This window comes from Poecilia reticulata, chromosome 2 (genome assembly GCF_904066995.2).
Source record: "Poecilia reticulata chromosome 2, P_reticulata-male-v2, whole genome shotgun sequence".
Classification (NCBI taxonomy): Eukaryota; Metazoa; Chordata; class Actinopteri; order Cyprinodontiformes; family Poeciliidae; genus Poecilia; species Poecilia reticulata.
In genome coordinates, this window is record NC_088831.1 from 15,421,070 (window position 1) to 15,444,894 (window position 23,825).

Consider the following 23,825-nt stretch of genomic DNA (forward strand, 5'->3'; position numbering starts at 1 on the left):
GTTGAAGTCATTTACCACTGAAGAAGCACCAGCTCATATCCTAAAACAAGTGCAGAACACTCTTGCATCCTCTAACCTCCGGTTACACCTTTAATAGGCCAGCTGTACTAGAGGCCTTTCCGCCTGAGGATTGAGCTAAAGACATCGAGAACTTGGATATTTTTGCTGAGAACACAGTCTGGGATCGTCTTGGAACATAAATACGGACAGCTTCACGTTCCAGTTTACAAACAGTCAAAAGCCTTTTACACGCAGAGGTGTCCTCTCTTCAGTGAGTAGTTTCTATGATCCACTTGGATTTCTCGCTCTGATCACAATTCAAGGCAGACTATTACTGTGGGAACTTAACAGTCTAACAGAGAACTGGGATGCACCCTTTCCAGAGAGCATGAAGGCTGAGTGGACTAAATGGAGAGACTGTCTTCGACATTTGCAACATCTCCAAATACCATGGCCTTATACTTCCCTCTCCACAGCAAATGCCCAAAGGAGAGAGCTTTGTGTTTTTGCCAACACGTCGGTAAAAGCCATTGCTGCTGTTGCTTATATAAAGGTCTTAACAGCAGACAACACAAAAGTCGATTTTGTGTTTGCAAAGATAAAGTTGGCTCCTCAAGCAGGTTTGACAGTTCCGAGATTGGAGCTATGTGCTGCAGTACTCACAGTTGAAGTTGCAGAGCTGATTTTAGGAGAAATGGACTGTGCATTTAATGATGTTGTGTACTACACTGACAGCAAGGTCGTATTGGAGTACATATACATGCAGATCTTATGTCTACGTGCACAACAGAGTTCAGCGCATCCTAGCTAAAAATGTCATTGCGAATATGGTGGATCACGAATATAAGTCAGTACTAAAAGAAGCGTGTGACGAGGAAGACAGTGAGAACATGGAAGCTGTTCAAACATACTCTGAAGAAAACAAAGTTAACGGTGCTCACACACAGTGGCGGAACAAGACAGCGTCTGGCCAGGGGGCGGGGCTAATGACCGGGTCCCTGTATGTGTACAGGGGGTGTGCTCACACACCCACTAGAAATCTGAACCCAGCACCAGCAGGATGGACAGAGGTCTCATTCTCGCGGCCCGCAGGACGATGTCTCGTGGCCCACAGGGTGAGCGAACCTCTGAAGGAAGTCCCGCCCGCCGTTCCTCGTCATGGCTGACATTCGGTGCTAGGCTAAGCTACACTGACTTCATGCTCACTACGCTTGTAACAATAGTGTGGCGGATGATGGAACAGTCCGGTACCAATTGCCCTTCCCTGCAGTCGCCATTCCGGTACTTTCTACCATTAACAAATGCCAAGATCAAACGCAGAGAAAGGCGACTACTACCGGGGTGCTCCTCATCCGCCGCCCTGTTGTGACAAGTAGAAGCTGTAATGATTCTTGACAATTCTTGATGACTTTTCCCTCACTTATGTAAATATGTTGTTTGGATTCTTCTCTTATCCCACTAATAAAATAAAACATTTTTATATTATCAACCTAATTTTATTAGTCGCAAAATATCATATACATAAATCTAAATTCTCAGAAACCTCGCTTTTCAGCCTTTAAAAAGGAATTCAAACAATATATTATATCTCTCCAGTATTCAAAAATTAGAAAAGCCATTAAGACAATGGACATGTGCTCTCACTTTAACATCTTTTTGAGTTAACTTTTTATTTGTATATTTGCTTTTCATTTTGTTTGTGCTCCATATGTAACACCCTGGCATTATTATCCTCTCTGTTTTGTTACAAATTTGTATTAATTTTGATATTTTGAAAACCACCTTATTGTCAATAAAAAAATAAAAAAATAAAAAAAGCTGTAATGACGTCACGCGTCGAGAGGTTCTTCATACGTTGCTAGCTGGCTAAAGACTTCTATGAAACGTAGAACAAGAGCGACGCCAAGTGGAATAAACTTAGGGTGCGTTCACACTGCAGCCTAAAGTGACCCAATTCCGATTGTTTTTTTTTTTTTGACGTATTGCGACCTGTATCTGTTTTCATGACAGTCTGAACAGCACAGGTCGGATTCTTTTCGAATGCGACCCATATCCGATACGTATCCGATTCAAATGCGACCAAACGTCCAAGCTGCATTCATCTGAAAACTGAACGTCACTGATACTCAACAAATTCTGCGTCCTGATACGCGTAAGAGGGAAGAAAAACAACTATGACGGACTATAATGAGGATTAAGTTGTTAATATGCTGCTCCGGTTGGACAACAATTTCAAATATGTAAGCTAAGCTCCACTGTTAGCCTCCATGTTTACTTCCTTAAACACTGAGCACTTCTTCTTTTTATGGCGGCTGGCAGAACACTGAGAACGCTGACGCTATTGCGCCCTCTAGTGCGCATGCGGGACACTTTCAGGTTGTTTGCCCGTTCAGACTGCAGAATTACATACAGGTCGCATATGTGGCAGTGTGAATTTTTAAATCTGTCATGGCCATAAAATGATTTTGGGTTAACTGTATGTTGATCAGTTGGATGTCCAAATAAATTAACTTTACATAACTTTCATTTAGGAACTGAAGACAGAGATAGTTGGAGGTTCAGACAGCTCCAAGATCGAAGTGGTTTCGGTTACGGAGGAAGATTTCCCCACGGTAGAAACCCCCAACACTTTTATTGTCAGTCCACTTGGCAGCTTTATTGCAGATTTTCAACCAGAGAAAGATCCAGGCAACCCAGAAGAGCTTCATTCTCAAGCTGCACCCAGTCCAACCATGCCAGTCACAAAAGTTCAGCCTTTTGTTCATGGTGAGATATGTTGATGTTTTCAATATGAACACACTTCCTGTTAATCATGGCAGTTTGGAACATTTTATCACTTTTTATTATTTGGATCACACTACAACTGCTCCAACATCTACACACTTCAAAGATGGACAACATTCTTCTATAGTAGGCACAATCCATCTCGCATGTCAGCCTTTGTGAATATGAAAAAACATACTCTGATTATCAGAAAGTACAGAATACTGGGAGAAAGTATTTATTCTTGGGAAAAATCAGGGGTTCAGCTAAATATTCAAAATGTTATTCTGTGTTTTTTTTATTTATTAGCAGACAGTGAGTTGGTTAAGGGATGGAAAAACAGAATCATTCTTCATCGATTTCAACTGCTGATCGCTTCAAGCCTCATCTTGATGATATTTCTTGTTCTCGGGATTGGGCTCGGAGGTAAGGAGCCCAGCTTTGTGTTACCTCTCTGGACCTGGCAATGACTGACTCAACCACAAGATCCTAATGCACAGTTGTTGTACAAAAAGTTTTTTTTTTCTGTTCCAGGGTTATTGTCAGTTCATTGCAGTGTTGTGAACAACTGTTTGATGCCTTCTTGATGCCCTTTTTTTCCCCGTAGGTTTGTCACACTTCAGTGTTTCGGTACATCAAACCAATTATTTTAGTCAAAAACAACACAAGTAAACACAAAATGCAGTTTTTAAATGTCGATGTTTATTAAAGGACCAAATAACAGATTAGGCAACTGCAATCAAGCGTTTGCAATGAGTCCTCCAGTGCTGTGGAGGAATTGTGGCTAACTCATCTATGCAAAATTGTTCCAGTTCTAGTTCTAAGGGTTTTTGAGAATTAACTGTCTTTGTAATCTCAATAGGATTCTTGTCAGGACTTTGGCTTCATTTTATTTTTCTTTAGTTATTCATAGGTGGAATTGCTGGTGTTTTGAATTATTGTCTTGCTGCAAAACCCAAGTGCATCTCAGATTGATGTCACATACAGATGGACAGATATTTTCCTTTTGGGATTATTTGAGCAAAATAGAAAAAAACTGTGATGATGTAATTCCAGTGAATAAGTGTGGACTGCCATTACTTATATGGCAAAACAACTTGCCAGCCAAATCTTGGTATAGTATTGATAATTGTATGAAAACAACAAAATGCCCATCAGTTGTTGTGCAGTGCTAGATCAGTGTTTCTCAAACGTTTTCCGGCTGAAGACCACTTAACCCATTTAACAAATACTCACAGACCACCTAACTGGTCCTGGGTTGTTTTGAGGTATTCTGTGTTTCATAGTCTCCTTTTTTTAATTAGGTCAGTTTTGTTCCTAATTTTCTTTTGTTCAGTCCTTTAATGATTCTAGTTTATTTCTTGTGTCTAGTTATTCTTAATTACTGTGGTTTAATTATTTTTCCTGTTTAGTTCTGCCTTAGTGTTAGATTCATGTTTCACAGTACCCCGTGTAATCTGCCCCTCTCTCTCTCTCTCTCTCTCTCTCTCTCTCTCTCTCTCTCTCTCTCTCCTCAGTCTTTGTGATATACTGTATGTTTCCCAGAATGTCCCAACTTCATTTGAATTGGGGTTGTAAAATAGAGCTGAGAGATTTCATTGAATTAGCCCACTGCCAATCAACCAATGGGCCTCCACAGGCTATAAAGATGATTCTATTATATCTTTTTGGTTAAATTATGACAGCATTACCTGGTGGGCACATTTATGGGCCAGCCCATAAATAGGCATCTTTGTTTGCAGTGTTTGACACGCTTACTGCTGCTCTTATATGGGCATTGTTCCCTCAGATCCTCTGAGATCTAGTAATCACAATATTAGCTCTATTGCAGGGGTGTCAAACTCCAGTCCTGAAGGGCCGCTGTCCTGCAGTTTTTAGATGTGCCCCAGGTACAAAATACCTGAATCAAATGGCTTAATTACTTCCTCAGTTCTCCAGAGCCTTGCTAATGACCTAATTATTCTATTCAGGTGTGGTGCAGCAGAGGCACTACTAAAAGTTGCAGGACACCGGCCCTCGAGGACTGGAGTTTGACACCCCTGCTCTATTGGGACAGATAATCAGCCTAAAACACAATAACCTCTAACCCTTTTTTAATGTGTTATATTAGTTCACTTGGCTACATATGTAGTGGTGTATGTGTTTTGTGAGTGAGTATATGCAGAGCATCATTGTCTTATAACTTCTTGTGCGTCATGTATTTTGAACTTTGCTTATCCTCATTTCTTTTGAGGATAAGCAAAATAAATGATAACCCATTATTATCAAATTTAACAAAGACTACACTGCACACATTTTTCATCTCTTCATCTACAGTGGGTCTAAGCTGTGTGGGAAAGGTTCGCTGTGGTTCATCATCCCAGTGTGTCAGTGCTATGGCTCAGTGTGATGGAACAATGGATTGCGAAAACCATGAAGATGAGCTTGGTTGTGGTGAGATGCACTGGTATCAAGACACATTTCATGTCTCTGCAGCTGAAACCAGATTTACACACTGTACTTTATTTCCTTCGCTGTCTGGTGTAAAATCAGACCAAATATTTTCTATTTTAGGTAAGCAAGGATTACTAGCCTGACTTCTAAATTTTTGAAGCCAATTAATGAGACAATTTATTAGATGTTATTTTTCCCAACTTTTTCCCCAAGTTAAAAGTTTACATAATTTGTTTTTGTATTTTGTATAACTGATTTTTTTACCTGTATGACGTCAATTAAAACTTTGTAGCTTTTTACAACAGATCAATATACCTATTATCACCCAAGGTTTGACATGTTGGCTAATGTCTTTAAATGTTAATATTCATATATGTCATATGATGTTCCTTCTTCATGATCCCATCCATTTGTGAACTGCATAGATCATACATGCACATACTAATTCTAAATTTAATTTAAGAAAATCCAACAGTGGAGTACTAGATGGTATTGAGTCTTTAACTTTGTAGAATTCCCTCATATGAGCATTCATGCCCTCCTATTTGCCAACATGTTCCTGTCCCTCATACAGAATAATCATGAAAATGCAGAATGAAAGGCCAACTGAGGTTGAAAGTATCCACTGTGAAGTAGGAGTCTGATAGTCTAACATGTGGATGGTGGACTGTTGTGGCAACAAACATCTTAGATAGATATTACGTTATGACTGTTGTCATTGGTTGGGTGAACAAAATTCTGCCTAATATCAGTAGCTGTTAGCGAGCAGCAACACACTGCTGGCGGATATTTAGTGTACTACGAAGCAGAACGCTGACGTCATTGTTTCTCCCTACGTCCAGTCGGTGGCGCAGGCGATAGTAGCCATACAGGCACACCTGCTAGAAGAAAACAAACGCACCCACTGCAACACTTTCATTCTATTGGTTGAGAGGTTGCCAGGCGACTGTGACAAAAGGCAGTTCCATGTTTTGTAAGCCAGCAGAGACACTGCAGCCTGAAGTGACTCAATTCTGATTTTTTTGTCAAATCGGATTTTTTTTTGCCGGGTCGTTCACACTGCCACACATATGCGACCTGTATATGTTCTGCAGTCTGAACGGGCAAACGACCTGAAAGTTTCCTGCATGCGCAGTAGAGGGCGCAATAGCGTCAGCGTTCTAAGTGTTCTGCCAACTGCCATAAACATTGAGGCTAACATGTCTGGGAACATTATCACTGCGAGTGTAGCATATTCTTTTGAGATGTAAACAGGAAACCATGTTATTCGGCCAGTACTTAAACGATTGAGGTGAGACAGACTTCCACTCTGTGAGAATGACAACCATCCCAAAAGAGATGGCCTGTTGTACAGGCAAAGGAAGAGCGGAGCAAAAGTCAGATACCCCATAGATGGCAATAAAACAGTCTGAAGTTATCTGCTGTCTGTATGCACCTCAATAAAGACAAAAAATGTCAGACCAAAAAGCTGTTAAATCATGGGTCAGGATGGGTTAGGTTTTTTTTTTCTCTGTGCGTGACCCTGGAGGGTTTTTTGTGTGGTTTTGGAAAATGGCGGTCTGGTGAGAGCACTTCTTCTTTCTCCGCTGTCCAACCGTGAAATTTCCTGTGCGCCTCCTGAGCGTCGCCCTAATGCAGGAAGGTTAAGTTAAAATTGAGATTTGTCTAAAGAAACATACAGATAACATTTTACTAACTGTACTGTTTGTGATCTGTCTGTTCATTAGTACGTCTGAGTGGCAGGAGCTCAGTTCTGCAGGTTCAAAAGAGAGGAGAGTGGAGGACAGTGTGCTCTGAGGAATGGAGCAACCAGCTGGGGATCTCTGCCTGCAAGCAACTGGGATACTCAAGGTCTTCCTGCTTTCTTCTTTTTTTTTTAATATTAATTGCTAATTTTGAAATGTGTTTCTCTTTTTCTGCTTAGAGTTGGGTTAATATTTTAATCTGAAGCTTTAGCCTGTTATCCACAGAGAGTGAAGGCAGAAAATAGTTTACTTCATTTAACTTAAGATGACTTGACATGAACAAAGAAATTAGAATCAATACACAATTTAACACAAGACCAACAAGTTGAATATTTAATATATCAAAGATCAATATACCACAGTTACAGGTGCTGAGTGGTGGAGTCTCATTAGTATGCACTGTAACTGTTGTTTGGTGTCGGGGATACAATCCTGCAGTCATGTATTGTAGCTGTGTGAAGCTGACACCCCACCCACGTCAAAAAATCCAGCAAATAGTCTGAATGGTTAGTGCTCCGTTTGTGCAGGTTTGTGCCGTTAAAATTTTCGTTTGTGCAGTTTTGGTTTCTGAGATATTAAACATTATTTTTTAGGTCATCTAGAGTTCACCATCCCCCCATATCGCTCCAAAACAAACCAAAGTGGGCTAGTTCGTTAGTGCTCCGTTTGTGCAGGTTTGTGCCGTTAAAATTTTCGTTTGTGCAGTTTTGGTTTCTGAGATATTAAAAGTTATAATTTTGGCCGATGACGTCATCATCCCCCCATATGCTCCAAAACAAACCAAAGTGGGCTAGTTCGTTAGTGCTCCGTTTGTGCAGGTTTGTGCCGTTAAAATTTTCGTTTGTGCAGTTTTGGTTTCTGAGATATTAAAAGTTATAATTTTGGCCGATGACGTCACCGTCACCCTATCACGTTCCAAATCAAACCTAAGTGTGGGCTACTTCTTGTAATTCTTCAGATTCTCAGCTGTTGTACAATGTGTACATTTTGTTTTGAACTTCAATAAAGACTTAGAACAAGAAAAAATGTGTCTCATTTCAAGAAATGTTTTAAGATAGCAATGTTTTTTCACGAACGTAGCGTTCTCTCCACAGTAATTGAATCCTGCTAATAAAGGACATGCAGCCTGACCCTGACGTAATGTGTATAACCTGTTCAACTGTGCTTTGATTTCGGAGGTGGTCTGAAGAATTATATTCACATTGTTGATGTACTGTCTGCTGATTATGCAGCAAACGTGTAAAAAAATTACATGAACCTATAAAGGCCAATTTGCTAGTTGAGCATTAATTTACTTACCTTGTTCAAAAATCAAAATCGAGGTTGAAAAAATTCCAAAAATGACTTATTCAAAACGATTTGAGACCGCTAGAATATTAACGAGAGGTTGAAATTACACTTGCTCTGCAAAACAAGATCGGGGGGAGGGGGCGAGGAGGCTCACTACAGTGTTGGTGGAGCCAATCCCAGTTGTGTGAGAACTATGTCAAAGTTCGCAAAACATGTCTCCTTGAAGCCCATACACATTTAATGTAAGAAATTGGATGAAATGAAAGTCGTTGCATTGAAAATATATTTACTAAATATTAAGTGCATTACTTGGATGAACTTTGAAATAATGACACATTTCCGTTTTACTCGGCAAAAACTTTGCTCAAGCAACTAGCAAATTGGCCTTTATAGGCTCATGTAATTTTTTTACACGTTTGCTGCATAATCAGCAGACAGTACATCAACAATGTGAATATAATTCTTCAGACCACCTCCGAAATCAAAGCACAGTTGAACAGGTTATACACATTACGTTAGGGTCAGGCTGCATGTCCTTTATTAGCAGGATTCAATTATTGTGGAGAGAACGCTATGTTCGTGAAAAAACATTGCTATCTTAAAACATTTCTTGAAATGAGACACATTTTTTCTTGTTCTAAGTCTTTATTGAAGTTCAAAACAAAATGTACACATTGTACAACAGCTGAGAATCTGAAGAATTACAAGAAGTAGCCCACACTTAGGTTTGATTTGGAACATGATAGGGTGACGGTGACGTCATCGGCCAAAATTATAACTTTTAATATCTCAGAAACCAAAACTGCACAAACGAAAATTTTAACGGCACAAACCTGCACAAACGGAGCACTAACGAACTAGCCCACTTTGGTTTGTTTTGGAGCGATATGGGGGGATGGTGACGTCATCGGCCAAAATTATAACTTTTAACATCTCAAAGACGAAAGCTGCACAAACGAAAATTTTAACGGCACAAACCTGCACAAACGGAGCACTAACCATTCAGACTATTTGCTGGATTTTTTGACGTGGGTGGTGTGTCAGCTTCACGCGGCTATGTATCGTTACCTTGCCGAGTCCTTGACGGGGCTTGAAGTTCATCCATCTGGTTAACTAATGATCTCACTTTGCCCATTACAACGTGAGACTGTAGAGATGGTTTGAACTTCCTCCTTCTCTCTCTACTTTTTGCTCCTGCTCTGCATCCACAATCAGTGTTGTGGTACTCGACACCGGTCGTGGTGTCCTGACCATTTTTTGATGGTCTCGGTCTTGTCTCGTTCTTGACCGCATTTGGTCTTGGATTCGGGCGCTGAGGACTCGGGATTTTATTTCAAGACCGTAACTGTGAAAATATTACTAATTTGCCAGCATACTGTCAAGTTTATTTGCTAACATCTCTGTTTTCACTGGATGCAAACCATACCAATTAAAATCCAAGCAATAACGTGACTTACCAATAAGGTGTTTTTGTTACTCCCCTCCCCCTCCCCACCTTTCACTCGCACGCAGCGCTCTGAGACATGCGCAGTGGTTTCCTCTGAGCGGCAGAATATGTCCAATAGTCAGTAATAGAATTGCGCTGCATAAATAATAAGAAATCCTATGGCCACAGCTAACTGAGGAGTGTTTCGCTTTCACAGTCAGTGGGGACAACATCTAACTTTTTTCGTCACTTAGAAAAGTAGCTCAAAGAGAGGTAAGCTCCGTTGACGTGATGTTAGCAAAGCTAGCATCACGAGCATTTGTGATTAAAAAAAAAAGTCACTCACTGCACTTAATTATTGTGCGGAGGTCTTGACTGACTTGTCGCATGTATGGGACAACACCAGTCTACCTATGATTCAAATACTATTTAATGTGTAGCGTAGTGAACAGATGTTTGCTCTGAATGACTTCAATGTCGACATTTATCAAAAGCACAAAAAACCTTCGGAAGCTGTGTCATTTTACAGTAAAGTAAATAGTTCCTTGTACATACCTATATAAGTGTGTTTGAAAATGTGTTACTAGATATGTGGAGTCCTCCTTCATCTCTCTGACCTCCATTGAGCAGGACCTTCAAACCAACCTAATTTCCATCAACTACAGCCAGGCAGAGGTCATTAAGCTTCAGAGTGCTGCAACCTTCAGGTATGCGACATTTCATCATCACAGGTGAGGGAAGTTTATGCAGAATAAGCCTGACAATTCCTTTTGACCAAGAGAATAAAAAAGAAAACTATTTGCAGCAGGGCTGTGCAGAGACCACTAAAGGGGCAGGTGCTCAAAAACAAAAAAGGGCATATCTAACAGCATTGTAGGACAGAAAAAAAACAAAACAAAAAAACAAAAGCAAAAATTTAATTGTTAATGCATGTCACCATGAGAAAAGCCTACTGAGTTTTGCTTAAAAAAACTATTTTAAACATTTAAATCACACATTTGTCTCATGAAGTATTTTTTTTTGCAAAGCAAACTTATTTGTGCATGTCATAAATCTTTTCTTGATATTCTATGTTTTTGTTTGACCCAAAGTTTTGCTTGTGATTCTCACATGACGTTGTGGGTGGGGCCCAAAATCACAACAAAAGATTTCTGATGTGTGCAAATAAAAGTTTGTTTGGCAAATAACTTTTTATGTTCACGAGACAAAAATTAGTTATTTAACTAAAAAAAAAAGTTTTTTAAACAAAACGATTTGTTTTTTTTTAAAAAAAATAAATCATTACAATTCCAAAAGTTTTGATTACAATTTTATTTTACTTAACTGAGGTAAAAAAAAAATCGCCATTGAATAATTGGGGGAAAGAATTTAACTGCATACTCTGTGAACCAGACCCTAAACTTAAAGTCTGGATTGAGTTTTTTGCCCTTCATTAATTACACACTTTATATCTATCATGGTAATTCAGGGTGAGTTATTTTTAATTCTAAATGAATATCCTTGTTGGACTTTTATTTAAGTGTTATTCTCTTTAAAGATACGTCTACTTAACGCCAGAATAAATGCAATGTACATTATGTACATTATGCAGCATTGTTCTTTGGTAAATCAATAGACATGTCTATATAAAGATATAATCCATGAAACGGAAACAAGCATAAAAGTTAAAACATCTACGCTGGCCCAAAAAAGGTTGACAAGCACTGATTTAGTGTCTTGTTGTTTAATCAATGTATCCATGGAGACCACTCTTTTCCAGGTATTTTTCAAAAAACTGGTTCGAAAACTTATTTCAAATAACTAAACAATTTATTGTGTTGATGTTTAATCAATGCATCAAATTTAACTTGCTGTTGTTTAACCAATGTATCAATTGTGTCCACTATTTTCCAGGTATTTTTCAAAAAAACTAGTTCCATAACTTATTTCAAATGAAAATATCTAGTTAGCATTAACTAAACAATTAAGTGTGTTGATGTTTAATCGATGCATCCATGGAGACCACTGTTAGGTAATTTTACAAAAAACTGGTTCCAAAACTTATTTAAAAACAAAACAACTAGTTAGCATTAACTAAACAATTTAGTGTGTTGTTGTTTAATCATTGCATCCATGGAGACCACCCAATTTAAGATGTAGTTGTTTGATCAATGTATCCATGGAGACCACTATTTTCCAGGTAATTTTTCAAAAAACTGGTTCCCGAACCTATTTCATATGAAAATAATTAGTTAGAATTAACTAAACAATTTAGTGTGTTGTTGTTTAATCAATGCATCCACGGAGACCACCCAATTTAACATGTAGTTGTTTAATCAATGTATCCATGGAGACCACTATTTTCCAGGTAATTTTTCAAAAAACTGGTTCCCGAACCTATTTCATATGAAAATAATTAGTTAGAATTAACTAAACAATTTAGTGTGTTGTTGTTTAATCAATGCATCCACGGAGACCACCCAATTTAAGATGTAGTTATTTGATCAATGTATCCATGGAGACCACTATTTTCCAGGTATTTTTCAAAAAACCGGTTCCAAAACTTATTTTAAATGAAAGCAACAAGTTAGCATTAACTAAACAATTTAGTGTGTTGTTGTTTAATCAATGTATCCATGGAGACCACTATTTTCCTGGTAATTTTTCAAAAAATGGTTCCAAAACCTATTTCAAATGAAAACAACTAGTCAGTATTAACTACACAATTCAGTGTGTTGTTGTTTAATCAATGCATATAATTTAGTCAGCATTAATCAAACAACTTGTTGGACTTTGATTTAAGTGCGATTCTCCTTCATGATACATTTACCTAACGCCAGAATAAATGAAATGTACATTATGCAGCAAAGGAAATTAGAAGATCGGACATATATCCATATTGGAGATGATCGGTTTTAGACGGGCGATGTGCCTCGTACATAGGGAAGCAGCTTTTTAGTTATCTAGCTTTGCTAGCAAATTCGTTAGCTAGCAGCTAGCTAATAGCACAGCAACAACAGCCTAATGTCTGCATGATAAAAATACTGAATCGATAGATAAGAACAGTTTTTCCTCACCTGTCTTGTCTCCTTCCGCTCAGTAGTTCTTCAGAGAAAGGCAGGCGCAGAGACCTGTCAGTGTCTGTTGTATTTCATTACCTCTCTGCTTAAACCGCGACTCTGAGCTGAAACAGAAACGATACTTCAACGTTTCACCAAAAACGTTTTCTTTATATAATTCACGAAAACCTGTTCTGCAATCTGGAACGTTCGCTACGTTGAGCTCCGCAGTTAGCCGCTTTATCTCACTGAGCGAGAGGCAACTGCGTCATGAGTAACGGCCAAAAGGTCTAAGGGTAACAAGGTGACCGGAGGGCTTATGTTGTACAAAAAAACCCCAAATAATTTTAGTACATGTTATTATGTGTCAGAAGAGGGCTTAGAAAATAATAAAAAAAATAAATAAAAAAAAAATTGACCTAAAGGGCACTTGGGGATCAAGGAGCAAAAGGGTCAGGTGCTCAAGCACCTCCAGCCCCACCTTCTGCACGTGCCTGCTTCTCCCCATCAGTTCAGCGTTTCACCAGCTGATGACGTTGCTGTGATTCACTTTGTCTGGTATTTTTGTACATATGTTTTGGCAGTTCTGTGATCATGTTAAGTAGCAACTTGTATTAAAAAGTGTTTTATTTCCGTTTGAAGGCTGCCCGCTTCCATGGAAGGACAACAGAAAATGGATCTTTAAACATGTAATTACTAAAATCACGATACCCTGACTTTGTATCCCTCTGAAAAATGAACCCATTTAAGTAAAGAAATCTCTCCATGGGTGATACCTCGATAGAGAGCGTTCATTTTATAGCGTTAACACCGGTGCTGCAAGTCAGTGGTCCCCAACCTTTTTACTACCGCAGACCGGTCAAGACTTGGAAAATTTTGCTGCGGCCCGGGAATGGGGGGGGCTGTTGGTGTTCCCGCTAAATCCTGAATATGCCCTATTTGGATTGTCTTGGAGTTTTTATAGCAACCTGTGGGGTTTTTTCCTATCTGGGAACGAGAATACAACCTGCTGAATGTGACAGGTAGCAATCAGAAAGCGCGGTGACGTAAGAACAGAGGGGAATCCCAAACAGCTGACATATGAGCAACTGAGAGTCCGGTGGATATCGAAGATATGTGGAAATGTTTATTATTAAATGTAAAGGTCATTATTATGTTTATTCAGTTAAAAATGTTAACTATGAAATAACATTCACCTCCAAATCATAGTGCAGCAAATAGAGCGGCTGCTCCCGTCGTCTTTTATCCACCGCCTTTTCCTTTTGTTACATCTTTTATCTCTTCAAATGACTCCACAAACTATCACTATTGCTTCTACATCGTCATCCGTGTTTGGTTATTCTAAATTCCCACTATGTTGGAGGTTTTACTGGATTATCCTCTGGAGTCGGGATGTTCGTGACTGGAATCGGTTCGTGTTGCTCCTGCCTTGGACACACGAACCGATCGAATCTGTTGGACTTTATCAGCTCTGTGGTCACAGAGGTTTCGAGAATCGGCTGACAATTCTTAAATCTTGCCGTCTAAACCAGACTTAAGACTCAAGCTCTACTCATCTCCTCTCGACCGCAGCCTAAATGCTCTGACTCTGGTCGCTATGGTAACGTTTATATATCCCTTCAAAATAAGATAGATGCGCCACAAAAACAAACATTTAACGTTTATGAAAATTTTAACTCACGATACTGACTAACGGGAGCCCTGAGCTTGTTTCTCTGCAACCAGACGGTTCCATCTGGGAGTGATGGGAGACAATAACACCCGAAGTGTTGCTTATATCCACAGCCTGCTTGGTCTCGACGAGGCGAAGCAGCTTGAGGTTTCATTGCCTCATTAGCAGCCGGTCGCCGCATGTTACGCAGAGCGGCTTGTAATGTGGGACTCACCTACCGGTCTGGGATAAATCCATTCTCCTGTCTTTTCTCTGGGCCTTTTCCCCTTTGCAAAGAAACTTTCCAAAGGCATCTGATCTGTTTCTTACTCATTTTGCTGCTTGTGGGCTCAGTGTTGGCGCACAAGTAACCGAGAGAATCCGGTTAAAGGATTTTCAAAATAAAAGATCCTCCAGACTCAAATAATACATAAAACGGAAATATTTCACCATTTCTTGCACGGACCGGTACCGGTCCACGGACCGGGGGTTGGGGACCACTGCTGTAAGTGGTCCGGTATGAAACGGGGGTGATGGAACAACACCGCACTTTTAAATTTCAATAATCAGAATGCAGAAATCTTTTCCGTTTTAAAAAGTTTATGTCAGTCTGCCTTTTCCCCATCGATACGCTTCCTGACCGCACTGCACCTTAGGGGGTTAAAAAAAAAAAAAACGATGCGCACATTGCGCAAAACTCTGAAACAGGAGAAGCGGGACATAAAACGGAGCGACGAACTAGATGTGAATTATGGCATAAAAACAGAGAATCCGACACTGAACGACGGCGCAGCAGGTGATGAGTGAAGATTACTGATAATGAGCGTCAACAAACGATATAATAAATCTAGCAACAGGAAGAAACTATGGTGGACATAGCAATAAACCAAGAGAGGATAATAGTAATATAAGGAAACTAAATGGAAATGAATGAAGAACAAAATGCAAGAATAAACTAAGAAACTAAAGTAAATACAGAGGAATAAACTGGTATGGCAAGACCTTTCGAGCAATAATTAATACGGAGTATAGCAATAATACACAGACACTATTTCCAGATAAAAGGTAAAATAATATTGTTGAAGTGCCATGGGTTTGTTGAGACCATATCTAGTACTGAGAATAAATATCTTACAGACCATAACAGTAAAGAACTGAGCACTTATTTATGTTTTTAATTATATTTGCTATATTTATTTCTTCAATATTATTTTTCATGCCAGAGGCTGATGGCTCCATGACACTTTCAATTTGACTCAATAGGATTTGATTAAGAACCAGATTTGTTCTTTGTAATTTCTGTCCATTAAAACTACTAATCTATAAATCAATAGACAGGTCTATATAAAGATATAATCCATGTTTCTGTCTCATATTTGTATGGCATTATAAGGACCTGGAACTTTTGTTTTTCTACTGAAAGCTCACAAGCATAAAAATTAAAACATCTACGCTGGCCCAAAAAAGGTTGACAAGCACCGATTTAGTGTGTTGTTGTTTAATCAATGTATCCATGGAGACCACCCAATTTAACATGTAGTTGTTTAATCAATGTATCCATGGAGACCACGATTTACCAGGTATTTTTCAAAAAACTGGTTCGAAAACTTATTTAAAAGTATAACAACTAGTTAGCATTATCTAAACAATTGAGTGTGTTGATGTTTAATCAATGCAACCATGGAGACCACTGTTGGGTAATTTTGCACAACACTGGTTCCAAAACTTATTTAAAAACAAAACAACTAGTTAGCATTAACTAAACAATTGAGTGTGTTGATGTTTAATCAATGCATCCATGGAGACTACCCAATTTAAGATGTAGTTGTTTGATCAATGTATCCATGGAGACCACTATTTACCAGGTATTTTTCAAAAAACTGGTTCCAAAACTTATTTAAAATCATAACAACTAGTTAGCATTAACTAAACAATTGAGTGTGTTGATGTTTAATCAATGCAACCATGGAGACCACTGTTGGGTAATTTTGCACAACACTGGTTCCAAAACTTATTTAAAAACAAAACAACTAGTTAACATTAACTAAACAATTTAGTGTGTTGTTGTTTGATCAATGTATCCATGGAGACCACTATTTACCAGGTATTTTTCAAAAAACTGGTTCCAAAACTTATTTAAAAACAAAACAACTAGTTAGCATTAACTAAACAATTGAGTGTGTTGATGTTTAATCAATGCAACCATGGAGACCACTGTTGGGTAATTTTGCACAACACTGGTTCCAAAATTTATTTAAAAACAAAACAACTAGTTAACATTAACTAAACAATTTAGTGTGTTGATGTTTAATCAATGCATCCACGGAGCCTACCCAATTTAAGATGTAGTTGTTTGATCAATGTATCCATGGAGACCACTATTTACCAGTTATTTTTCAAAAAACTGGTTCCAAAACTCATTTAAAAGTATAACAACTAGTTAGCATTATCTAAACAATTGAGTGTGTTGATGTTTAATCAATGCATCCATGGAGACCACTGTTGTGTAATTTTGCACAAAACTGGTTCCAAAACTTATTTAAAAGTATAACAACTAGTTAGCATTAACTAAACAATTGAGTGTGTTGATGTTTAATCAATGCATCCATGGAGACCACTATTTACCAGGTATTTTTCAAAAAACTGGTTCCAAAACTTATTTAAAATCATAACAACTAGTTTATCATTAACTAAACAATTTAGTGTGTTGTTGTTTAATCAATGCATCCATGGAGACTACCCAATTTAAGATGTAGTTGTTTGATCAATGTATCCATGGAGACCACTATTTACCAGGTATTTTTCAAAAAACTGGTTCGAAAACTTATTTGAAAACAAAACAACTAGTTAGCATTAACTAAACAATTGAGTGTGTTGATGTTTAATCAATGCATCCATGGAGACCACTATTCACCAGTTATTTTTCAAAAAACTGGTTCCAAAACTCATTTAAAAGTATAACAACTAGTTAGCATTATCTAAACAATTGAGTGTGTTGATGTTTAATCAATGCATCCATGGAGACCACTGTTGTGTAATTTTGCACAAAACTGGTTCCAAAACTTATTTAAAAGTATAACAACTAGTTAGCATTAACTAAACAATTGAGTGTGTTGTTGTTTAATCAATGTATCCATGGAGACCACCCAATTTAAGATGTAGTTGTTTGATCAATGTATCCATGGAGACCACTATTTACCAGGTATCTTTCAAAAAACTGGTTCCAAAACTTATTTAAAATCATAACAACTAGTTAGCATTAACTAAACAATTGAGTGTGTTGATGTTTAATCAATGCATCCATGGAGACCACTATTTACCAGGTATTTTTCAAAAAACTGGTTCCAAAACTTATTTAAAATCATAACAACTAGTTTATCATTAACTAAACAATTTAGTGTGTTGTTGTTTAATCAATGCATCCATGGAGACTACCCAATTTAAGATGTAGTTGTTTGATCAATGTATCCATGGAGACCACTATTTACCAGGTATTTTTCAAAAAACTGGTTCGAAAACTTATTTGAAAACAAAACAACTAGTTAGCATTAACTAAACAATTGAGTGTGTTGATGTTTAATCAATGCATCCATGGAGACCACTATTTACCAGTTATTTTTCAAGAAACTGGTTCCAAAACTCATTTAAAAGTATAACAACTAGTTAGCATTATCTAAACAATTGAGTGTGTTGATGTTTAATCAATGCATCCATGGAGACCACTGTTGTGTAATTTTGCACAAAACTGGTTCCAAAACTTATTTAAAATCATAACAACTAGTTTATCATTAACTAAACAATTTAGTGTGTTGTTGTTTAATCAATGCATCCATGGAGACTACCCAATTTAAGATGTAGTTGTTTGATCAATGTATCCATGGAGACCACTATTTTCCAGGTAATTTTTCAAAAAATGGTTCCAAAACCTATTTCAAATGAAAACAACTAGTCAGTATTAACTACACAATTCAGTGTGTTGTTGTTTAATCAATGCATATAATTTAGTCAGCATTAATCAAACAACTTGTTGGACTTTGATTTAAGTGCGATTCTCCTTCATGATACATTTACCTAACGCCAGAATAAATGAAATGTACATTATGCAGCAAAGGAAATTAGAAGATCGGACATATATCCATATTGGAGATGATCGGTTTTAGATGGGCGATGTGCCTCGTACATAGGGAAGCAGCTTTTTAGTTATCTAGCTTTGCTAGCAAAGTCGTAGCTGACATCTAGCTAATAGCACAGCAACAACAGCCTAATGTCTGCATGATAAAAATACTGAATCGATAGATAAGAACAGTTTTTCCTCACCTGTCTTGTCTCCTTCCGCTCAGTAGTTCTTCAGAGAAAGGCAGGCGCAGAGACCTGTCAGTGTCTGTTGTATTTCATTACCTCTCTGCTTAAACCGCTACTCTGAGCTGAAGCAGAAACGATAATTCAACGTTTCACCAAAAACGTTTTTTTTTATATAATTCACAAAAACCTGTTCTGTAATCTGGAACATTCGCTACGTTGAGCTCCGCAGTTAGCCGCTTTATCTCACTGAGCGAGAGGCAACTGCGTCATGAGTCACGGCCAAAAGGTCAAAGGGTAACAAGGTGTCCGGAGGGCTTATGTTGTACAAAAAAAAACCCCAAATAATTTTAGTACATGTTATTATGTCAGAAGAGGCCTTAGAAAATAATAATACAAAAAAAAAAAAAAATTGACCTAAAGGGCACTTGGGGATCAAGGAGCAAAAGGGTCAGGTGCTCAAGCACCTCCAGCCCCACCTTCTGCACGTGCCTGCTTCTCCCCATCAGTTCAGCGTTTCACCAGCTGATGACGTTGCTGTGATTCACTTTGTCTGGTATTTTTGTACATATGTTTTGGCAGTTCTGTGATCATGTTAAGTAGCAACTTGTATTAAAAAGTGTTTTATTTCCGTTTGAAGGCTGCCCGCTTCCATGGAAGGACAACAGAAAATGGATCTTTAAACATGTAATTACTAAAATCACGATACCCTGACTTTGTATCCCTCTGAAAAATGAACCCATTTAAGTAAAGAAATCTCTCCATGGGTGATACCTCGATAGAGAGCGTTCATTTTATAGCGTTAACACCGGTGCTGCAAGTCAGTGGTCCCCAACCTTTTTACTACCGCAGACCGGTCAAGACTTGGAAAATTTTGCTGCGGCCCGGGAATGGGGGGGGCTGTTGGTGTTCCCGCTAAATCCTGACTATGCCCTATTTGGGTTGTCTTGGAGTTTTTATCGCAACCTGTATGGTTTGTTCCTGTCTGGGAACGAGAATACAACCTGCTGAATGTGACAGGTAGCAATCAGAAAGCGCGGTGACGTAAGAACAGAGGGGAATCCCAAACAGCTGACATATGAGCAACTGAGAGTCCGGTGGATATCGAAGATATGTGGAAATGTTTATTATTAAATGTAAAGGTCATTATTATGTTTATTCAATTAAAAATGTTAACTATGAAAAAACATTCACCTCCAAATCATAGTGCAGCAAATAGAGCGGCTGCTCCCGTCGTCTTTTATCCACCGCCTTTTCCTTTTGTTACATCTTTTATCTCTTCAAATGACTCCACAAACTATCACTATTGCTTCTACATCGTCATCCGTGTTTGGTTATTCTAAATTCCCACTATGTTGGAGGTTTTACTGGATTATCCTCTGGAATCGGGATGTTCGTGACTGGAATCGGTTCGTGTTGCTCCTGCCTTGGACACACGAACCGATCGAATCTGTTGGACTTTATCAGCTCTGTGGTGACAGAGGTTTGGAGAATCGGCTGACAATTCTTAAATCTTGCCATCTAAACCAGACTTAAGACTCAAGCTCTACTCATCTCCTCTCGACCGCAGCCCAAATGCTCTGACTCTGGTCGCTATGGTAACGTTTATATATCCCTTCAAAATAAGATAGATGCGCCACAAAAATAAACATTTAACTTTCGTGAAAATTTTAACTCACGATACTGACTAACGGGAGCCCTGAGCTTGTTTCTCTGCAACCAGACGGTTCCATCTGGGAGTGATGGGAGACAATAACACCCGAAGTGTTGCTTATATCCACAGCCTGCTTGGTCTCGACGAGGCGAAGCAGCTTGAGGTTTCATTGCCTCATTAACAGCCGGTCGCCGCATGTTACGCAGAGCGGCTTGTAATGTGGGACTCACCTACCGGTCTGGGATAAATCCATTCTCCTGTCTTTTCTCTGGGCCTTTTCCCCTTTGCAAAGAAACTTTCCAAAGGCATCTGATCTGTTTCTTACTCATTTTGCTGCTTGTGGGCTCAGTGTTGGCGCACAAGTAACCGAGAGAATCCGGTTAAAGGATTTTCAAAATAAAAGATCCTCCAGACTCAAATAATACATAAAACGGAAATATTTCACCATTTCTTGCACGGACCGGTACCGGTCCACGGACCGGGGGTTGGGGACCACTGCTGTAAGTGGTCCGGTATGAAACGGGGGTGATGGAACAACACCGCACTTTTAAATTTCAATAATCAGAATGCAGAAATCTTTTCCGTTTTAAAAAGTTTATGTCAGTCTGCCTTTTCCCCATCGATACGCTTCCTGACCGCACTGCACCTTAGGGGGTTAAAAAAAAAAAAAACGACGCGCACATTGCGCAAAACTCTGAAACAGGAGAAGCGGGACATAAAACGGAGCGACGAACTAGATGTGAATTATGGCATAAAAACAGAGAATCCGACACTGAACGACGGCGCAGCAGGTGATGAGTGAAGATTACTGATAATGAGCGTCAACAAACGATAAAATAAAATCTAGCAACAGGAAGAAACTAAGGTGGACATAGCAATAAACCAAGAGAGGATAATAGTAATATAAGGAAACTAAATGGAAATGAATGAAGAACAAAATGCAAGAATAAACTAAGAAACTAAAGTAAATACAGAGGAATAAACTGGTATGGCAAGACCTTTCGAGCAATAATTAATACGGAGTATAGCAATAATACACAGACACTATTTCCAGATAAAAGGTAAAATAATATTGTTGAAGTGCCATGGGTTTGTTGAGACCATATCTAGTACTGAGAATAAATATCTTACAGACCATAACAGTAAAGAACTGAGCACTTATTTATGTTTTTAATTATATTTGCTATATTTATTTCTTCAATATTATTTTTCATGCCAGAGGCTGATGGCTCCATGACACTTTCAATTTGACTCAATAGGATTTGATTAAGAACCAGATTTGTTCTTTGTAATTTCTGTCCATTAAAACTACTAATCTATAAATCAATAGACAGGTCTATATAAAGATATAATCCATGTTTCTGTCTCATATTTGTATGGCATTATAAGGACCTGTAACTTTTGTTTTTCTACTGAAAGCTCACAAGCATAAAAATTAAAACATCTACGCTGGCCCAAAAAAGGTTGACAAGCACCGATTTAGTGTGTTGTTGTTTAATCAATGTATCCATGGAGACCACCCAATTTAACATGTAGTTGTTTAATCAATGTATCCATGGAGACCACTATTTACCAGGTATTTTTCAAAAAACTGGTTCGAAAACTTATTTAAAAGTATAACAACTAGTTAGCATTATCTAAACAATTGAGTGTGTTGATGTTTAATCAATGCAACCATGGAGACCACTGTTGGGTAATTTTGCACAACACTGGTTCCAAAACTTATTTAAAAACAAAACAACTAGTTAGCATTAACTAAACAATTTAGTGTGTTGTTGTTTAATCAATGCATCCATGGAGACTACCCAATTTAAGATGTAGTTGTTTGATCAATGTATCCATGGAGACCACTATTTACCAGGTATTTTTCAAAAAACTGGTTCCAAAACTTATTTAAAATCATAACAACTAGTTAGCATTAACTAAACAATTGAGTGTGTTGATGTTTAATCAATGCATCCATGGAGACCACTGTTGGGTAATTTTGCACAAAACTGGTTCCAAAATTTATTTAAAATCATAACAACTAGTTAGCATTATCTAAACAATTGAGTGTAATGATGTTTAATCAATGCATCAATCGAGACCACTATTTACCAGGTATCTTTCAAAAAACTGGTTCCAAAACTTATTTAAAATCATAACAACTAGTTAGCATTAACTAAACAATTGAGTGTGTTGATGTTTAATCAATGCATCCATGGAGACCACTGTTGGGTAATTTTGCACAACGCTGGTTCCAAATTTTATTTAAAAACAAAACAACTAGTTAACATTAACTAAACAATTTAGTGTGTTGTTGTTTAATCAATGCATCCATGGAGACCACTGTTGGGTAATTTTGCACAACACTGGTTCCAAAATTTATTTAAAAACAAAACAACTAGTTAACATTAACTAAACAATTTAGTGTGTAGTTGTTTGATCAATGTATCCATGGAGACCACTATTTACCAGGTATTTTTCAAAAAACTGGTTCCAAAACTTATTTAAAATCATAACAACTAGTTAGCATTAACTAAACAATTGAGTGTGTTGATGTTTAATCAATGCAACCATGGAGACCACTGTTGGGTAATTTTGCACAACACTGGTTCCAAAACGTATTTAAAAGTATAACAACTAGTTAGCATTAACTAAACAATTGAGTGTGTTGTTGTTTAATCAATGTATCCATGGAGACCACCCAATTTAAGATGTAGTTGTTTGATCAATGTATCCATGGAGACCACTATTTACCAGGTATTTTTCAAAAAACTGGTTCCAAAACTTATTTAAAATCATAACAACTAGTTAGCATTAACTAAACAATTGAGTGTGTTGTTGTTTAATCAATGCATCCATGGAGACCACTGTTGTGTAATTTTGCACAAAACTGGTTCCAAAACTTATTTAAAAGTATAACAACTAGTTAGCATTAACTAAACAATTGAGTGTGTTGTTGTTTAATCAATGTATCCATGGAGACCACCCAATTTAAGATGTAGTTGTTTGATCAATGTATCCATGGAGACCACTATTTACCAGGTATCTTTCAAAAAACTGGTTCCAAAACTTATTTAAAATCATAACAACTAGTTAGCATTAACTAAACAATTGAGTGTGTTGATGTTTAATCAATGCATCCATGGAGACCACTATTTACCAGGTATTTTTCAAAAAACTGGTTCCAAAACTTATTTAAAATCATAACAACTAGTTTATCATTAACTAAACAATTTAGTGTGTTGTTGTTTAATCATTGCATCCATGGAGACCACCCAATTTAAGATGTAGTTGTTTGATCAATGTATCCATGGAGACCACTATTTACCAGGTATTTTTCAAAAAACTGGTTCCAAAACTTATTTAAAAACAAAACAACTAGTTAACATTAACTAAACAATTTAGTGTGTTGATGTTTAATCAATGCATCCATGGAGACCACTATTTACCAGGTATCTTTCAAAAAAACTGGTTCCAAAACTTATTTAAAAACAAAACAACTAGTTAGCATTAACTAAACAATTTAGTGTGTTGTTGTTTA

The 23,825-nt window shown here is 37.8% G+C and overlaps 1 protein-coding gene across 3 annotated transcripts in view; it reads left to right on the forward strand.

Annotated features, from left to right (window-relative positions):
- tmprss3a (transmembrane serine protease 3a) overlaps window positions 1–23,825 on the forward strand; it is a 39,014-nt gene that overhangs the window by 1,972 nt on the left and 13,217 nt on the right. The window contains exons 1-6 of one of the 3 annotated variants that reach the window (XM_081598434.1): window positions 1,841–1,922; window positions 2,532–2,766; window positions 3,073–3,189; window positions 5,080–5,196; window positions 6,924–7,047; window positions 10,245–10,364. In XM_081598434.1, the coding sequence (XP_081454560.1) occupies window positions 2,733–2,766; window positions 3,073–3,189; window positions 5,080–5,196; window positions 6,924–7,047; window positions 10,245–10,364 (512 nt within the window). In that variant the 5' untranslated portion in view covers window positions 1,841–1,922; window positions 2,532–2,732. Of the gene's footprint in view, window positions 1–1,840; window positions 1,923–2,531; window positions 2,767–3,072; window positions 3,190–5,079; window positions 5,197–6,923; window positions 7,048–10,244; window positions 10,365–23,825 lie in introns of those variants that run through there. The other 2 variants (XM_008438546.3, XM_017303001.2) reach the window with 2 other exon arrangements.